General features: G+C 33.7%; 1 protein-coding gene across 1 annotated transcript; it reads left to right on the forward strand.

The window, feature by feature from the left end:
- The first annotated feature begins 659 nt into the window (after nucleotides 1-659).
- Nucleotides 660-4300, forward strand: LOC8270451 (putative receptor-like protein kinase At3g47110). Its single transcript, XM_015723981.3, has 2 exons — nucleotides 660-3574; nucleotides 3708-4300. Exons 1-2 carry the CDS (start codon nucleotides 874-876, stop codon nucleotides 4166-4168), a joined length of 3162 nt encoding a protein of 1053 aa, XP_015579467.1. The 5' UTR covers nucleotides 660-873; the 3' UTR covers nucleotides 4169-4300.
- The last annotated feature ends 1294 nt before the right edge of the window (nucleotides 4301-5594 follow it).

Here is a 5594-nt window from a genome sequence, read left to right on the forward strand (position 1 = left end):
CTTGAAATATCATCTCTTTAGTGGTTTCGAGTTTGTGATCTAATTCAGCCGAAAGGGTCAATATAAATGATGTTTGGTCAAAATAAAGAAACTTGTCAATTTGGGTTCACTCATTCCACATCACCATATAATAATAGAATGAGAATACCTTTTAGTTTTGTCTTAATTCATACTAAAATGATTTTTAAAATGAATGAAAATGTTATTATATAATTTTTTTGTCTTAAATTATATTGAAGAGATTTTTAAAATGAATAAAAATATCTAAAAACATGAAAATGAAATAGTACGAGTCTCTCCTAAATTAATTAAAATATCAAATTTAAATATTAAATATAGATTAATATTAAAACTCTGCTCAACAAGCTCTATATTAGTTGAACTAACTTAGTACATAACAAAGATGTCATTATATAGCTTGCACTACTAATTTGACTGAACTACATTAGCCCACTGACTTGTGGTGCTTATAGAGTAATACCCACTATGCATTAACTTCACCAAGTTATTCCTTGCGGGCGGGTGGTCCTACTCCAACTCGCTGGCCTGTATATTTCACTGCATGGTCGTTTTCACATCTTCCCTACGTGCATCTTAAAACACTAATGAACCTTCCAGATTTATTTCTCGTTGTAATGGAGAAGAAAAGTTGACAAATGTGCTTTGTTTTATGTCAATTCTTAGCACTAGCAGCTAAAACAAACAAACCAAAAGCCTATAATGCAAACTATAGGTGGTAGTAGTGAAATTAATAATTGAAGGTAGCATAGCAATAACAGTTAGTTCATATAATTAACCTGTAGCAAGTCATTGTAGCCAACTAGTAATGCCTTAGTATCATCTATTACAGCATAATATCAAAACCCAGTTTAAATGGAACTTGAAATCCATCTTCGTTTTCATGTTCATGTTCATGTTCATGTAATTTTTGTCGTCTTTGCAAGTATGTTGTACTTCCAACAAGCTGCTAATTGTCTTAGCCTGACGGAGAATGATACTGATCGACTTGCACTTCTGGAATTCAAAGCCAAGATAGTCCATGATCCACACGGCATCTTCGACTCATGGAATGATTCTGTCAATTTCTGTGAATGGCGAGGCGTTACCTGCGGCCACAAACACCGTAGAGTTTCGTCTCTAAACTTGCGGGGCCTGAGCTTGTTGGGTAGCATATCACCTTACATAAGGAATCTCACTTTCTTAAGATTCCTCAATTTTGCTAATAACAGATTCCATGGAGAAATTCCACAAGAAATCGGTCATCTGTTTCGACTAAGACATCTCAACCTCAGGAACAACTCATTTGGAGGAGAAATTCCAGGCAACATCAGCTATTGCTCAAAGCTCAGGATCATAAATTTTGAAGCCAACAGCTTGGTGGGGGAAATTCCTGATCAGCTAGGCTCTTTAAAGAAGCTTGTCACACTTTTTCTTGGTGTAAATAATCTCACAGGAAGGATCCCACTATCAATTGGAAACCTTTCCTCTCTCAAAAAATTTTCTGCTCCATTTAACAAATTGGAGGGAGATGTTCCAAATGAATTGGGACTATTAAAAAGCTTGAGGTTCTTCGGTATTGGAGCTAATTATCTTACTGGTACAATTCCTGCAACCCTTTACAATATTTCATCCATCATTGCATTCTCTGCTCCAGCAAATCAACTGAATGGGAGTCTTCCAGCAAATATAGGCAACACTTTACCTAACTTGCAGAGATTTGGAATCGGTGCAAACCAATTCCACGGAAGTATTCCAATTTCATTCACTAATGCTTCTCAGCTTAAAAGACTTGACATCTCAGGCAACATTTTCACAGGAGGGGTTCCAATAAATCTGGGTAATCTACAGGCACTTCAATGGCTTAATTTGGAATTCAATTTACTAGGCAGAAATACTAGTAAAGATTTGAGTTTTATAAAATCTTTATCAAATTGCAGTAATCTAGTAGTACTCTATTTTGATGCAAACAACTTTGGTGGTCAATTACCTAGCTTCATAGGCAATTTGTCTAACCTTCAAGAACTTGGTATAGGAAGCAATCATATATCAGGTGAAATACCTGAAGAGATTGGAAATCTTATTAATTTATATATATTAGGCTTGGAGAAAAACTTGTTTTCTAGTACCATTCCAGTTTCTTTAGGGAAGCTTTACCAATTGCAACTTCTGTATCTAGATGCAAACATTCTATCTGGCCAAATTCCGCCTTCCTTAGGTAACATCTCCCAGTTGTATGAGTTTGATTTATCAGTAAACAAATTAGAAGGAAACATAACTGCAAGTTTAGGGAACTGTCAACATCTGGGATTTTTGGATCTTTCGAGTAATGACTTGATTGGAATCATACCACAACAGTTCAGTGGCCTTTTTTCTCTGTCAATACTTAACTTATCACAAAACTCATTGACAGGCCCTGTACCTCTAGAAATTGGCAAATTGAAAAACATCAATGCGTTGGATGTCTCAGAGAATAAATTGTCGGGAAAAATTCCTGAAACAATTGGAGATTGTTTGAGCCTTGAAATCCTTAACGTGCAAGGTAACTTCTTTGAAGGACCTATTCCCTCATCCTTTGTTTCATTAAGAGGTCTCCAACACTTAGATCTGTCAAGAAACAATTTATCAGGAAAAATTCCAAAAGATCTAGAACAGCTTCCCTTTTTGCAATATCTAAATATCTCTTTCAATAATTTTGATGGTGAAGTACCAAAGGGGGGAGTCTTTAGCAATGTAAATGCATTTTCATTTGTCAGAAATGGTAATCTCTGTGGAGGTAGTCCAGAATTGCAGCTGCCAGCATGTCCTGAGCAAAACAAAAAGAGAAACAGAAGTTCTTCCACTGTCATAATACTTGCGACAACCATAAGTTCATTTTTGTTTTTCTTGACAATAACATCATTCTATGTTTTCCGTCGAAGAATCATAAGAATGAATCAACCTTCCTCTTCTTTGACTATGAATAAGCTTCCTAAGGTATCTTATAAAGAACTCCTGCAAGCAACTGGAGGGTTCTCTTCAGACAACTTAATTGGACAAGGGAGTTTTGGCTCGGTGTATAAAGGAATTCTTCATGAGAGAGGGGAAAGGTTGGTTGCTGTAAAGGTACTCAATCTTCAACAATATGGAGCTTCCAAGAGCTTCATTGCTGAGTGCAAAGCATTAAGAAGCATCCGGCATCGCAATCTGGTTAAGATCTTAACATACTGCTCCAGCATTGATTTCAAAGGCAATGACTTCAAGGCATTAGTCTTTGATTTCATGGCAAATGGTAGTTTAGACATATGGCTGCATCAAGAAGAAAGCGGTACTAGTCGGCTAAAATATTTGAACTTTCTTCAGAGACTTCATATTGCGACTGATGTGTCATCCGCATTATATTATCTTCATGAACATTGTGAAACACCAGTCATTCATTGCGATTTAAAACCGAGCAATATTTTACTTGACGATGATATGACTGCTCGGATTGGTGATTTTGGATTAGCAAGACTGCTTTCCCAAAGCACCAATGATTCTTCTCAAGGCCAGACTAGCTCATTCGGGATTAAAGGAACAATCGGGTACATGGCTCCAGGTAAAACTTCCTCCTTCTTTGTCAGATCATCATACAAAATTATACACACAGATTCACTCATATATCTCTATACCAAATTCTTTCATAGACGAAACAAAAAATTCTTTGCTTGTCAATCACCTCTGTATTGCAGAATACGGAATGGGAAGTGAAGCAACAGCTCAAGGAGATGTGTACAGCTTTGGCATCATTTTGTTAGAGATGTTCACAGGGAAGAGGCCGACTGATGAGGAGTTTACAGATGGTTTGAATCTGCATGAATTTGTAAAAGCTAAGTTTCCAGGACGAGTGATGGAAGCTGTAGATCCAAAGCTTATCACAAGAGAAGATGCGGAGGCAGGGGAAAACATTGATGATGACGATGGAGGTGGTCAAACAGGGATCGAAGAAGATATTGTCAAAAGGGAAAATATGACACAGGAGGAAGGCAATGTGCAAAATTGTATTGAATCAGTTCTTGAAATCGGACTTGCATGCTCAGCAGCAGTGCCAACAGATAGAATGAGTATGAAAGATGTTACAAGAAATTTAAGTGATATCATGGATACTTCTCTTAGATTCAAGACTCCTCAAGTTGACAATCACCATCAATGAGATTCGGATAGTCAGGTGCATGTATAAGCTGAGTGAATTAGCTTTTGTACAACTAATTTCTTGCATTTTGTTTCTGTCCAGAACAATAATCAGAATGTGCACAAATAAACACAATGTTTAGCTTGTCGTTAACCCAGTTGGGATGCCCACGAGACTTCCCTCGTCAAGCTTATTTAATACATACAAATGTTAATTAAGCTGCCAAATTACATGGTTTATGGAATGACGTTTATGTCTGAACTAGAAAGGAAAAGAATTGGTTTGTGGTAATCCTGCATTGGAGGTGGGTCGGAAATTGACTGCATGGTCTATGGCAGATTTCGCCAACTGGTTCTTATGGGAGACAATAGCTCCTAAGAAGCTATCCAGAAAGAAAAATAAAAAGGATCCTGACGCTAAAATAATTTCCTGTCTTTAGAAGAGAAAACTTTCTATGTGGTTTGTGATGGAAAACACAGGGAAATTATATTTCCTGTCCCATTCGGAGAAATGGGGACAAGTACTTGTTAACCGCGTTTGGATTGTTTAAATCTAGTCCTACATTTTTAATTTGAGTTCGAATAGGCTAGACTCCATAAATATTAGTTATTCCTTGAAAGAGTAAACTGATTTTGGCTGTAAAGGTCATATTTTGACAATTCTAGATATATATATAGAAAAAAATATTTTTTTTAATTATATTGCGTTCATATTTTATTCACATATTATACTATTATTATTACTATTTTGATTATAAATAATAACATAAAATAATTTATAAATTAATTATTTTTAATATTTTATAATTATTTATTACATTAATAATAATAATAATAATAAATTATAATATTGTTAAAAGTCTTTTATCAATAAATTTTTGATATTTTAATATTTTATTAATGTAATAAAAATAAAAATTATCTTAAGATATTTATCAAATAATTTATTAGTTATACATAAATCTAATATTTAAATATTATTAATATATTATTTTTAACATCAGAAACTATAATATAATTAAAAAATTAATTTATTAATCGATATATAATGTATTTAAAATATAATTAAAATACCTTTTTTTAGTTTAAAATTATTATTTAATTAATTAATAAATTAACAGAATATAATTCATAAAATTACATATTCACGTGTTTATGTGTCAAAAATCATTATGCCTATATAAAAGAGTCCTATAGATCCAAATAGTAACACATATAAAGAAATTATCCCTCAAATTCATATATAGATCATTTGTTTACATTTTCTTTTAAAAAAAATTAAATCACATACTGCCAATTTTCGTTTTTATGATATTCAAAAACTTAACTTACTGAATATAAAATTTTTGCACACAAGCACACAGATTTAACAAATATCAACCGGTTAATTTATAGAGAAAAGATGACACAAATCCAATAATTATGGTGTTTCTTAGATGATTTGTCCT

Source organism: Ricinus communis, chromosome 6 (assembly GCF_019578655.1).
Source record: "Ricinus communis isolate WT05 ecotype wild-type chromosome 6, ASM1957865v1, whole genome shotgun sequence".
NCBI lineage: Eukaryota > Viridiplantae > Streptophyta > Magnoliopsida > Malpighiales > Euphorbiaceae > Ricinus > Ricinus communis.

What these genes read in the sequence shown, in the direction of transcription:
- LOC8270451 (XM_015723981.3), top strand. Translation starts at nt 874, where the DNA reads ATGGAACTTGAAATCCATCTTCGTTTTCATGTTCATGTTCATGTTCAT. An exon ending in AATCGGGTACATGGCTCCAG is followed by an intron (nt 3,575 to 3,707) that starts GTAAAACTTCCT and finishes TCTGTATTGCAG; the next exon opens with AATACGGAATGGGAAGTGAA.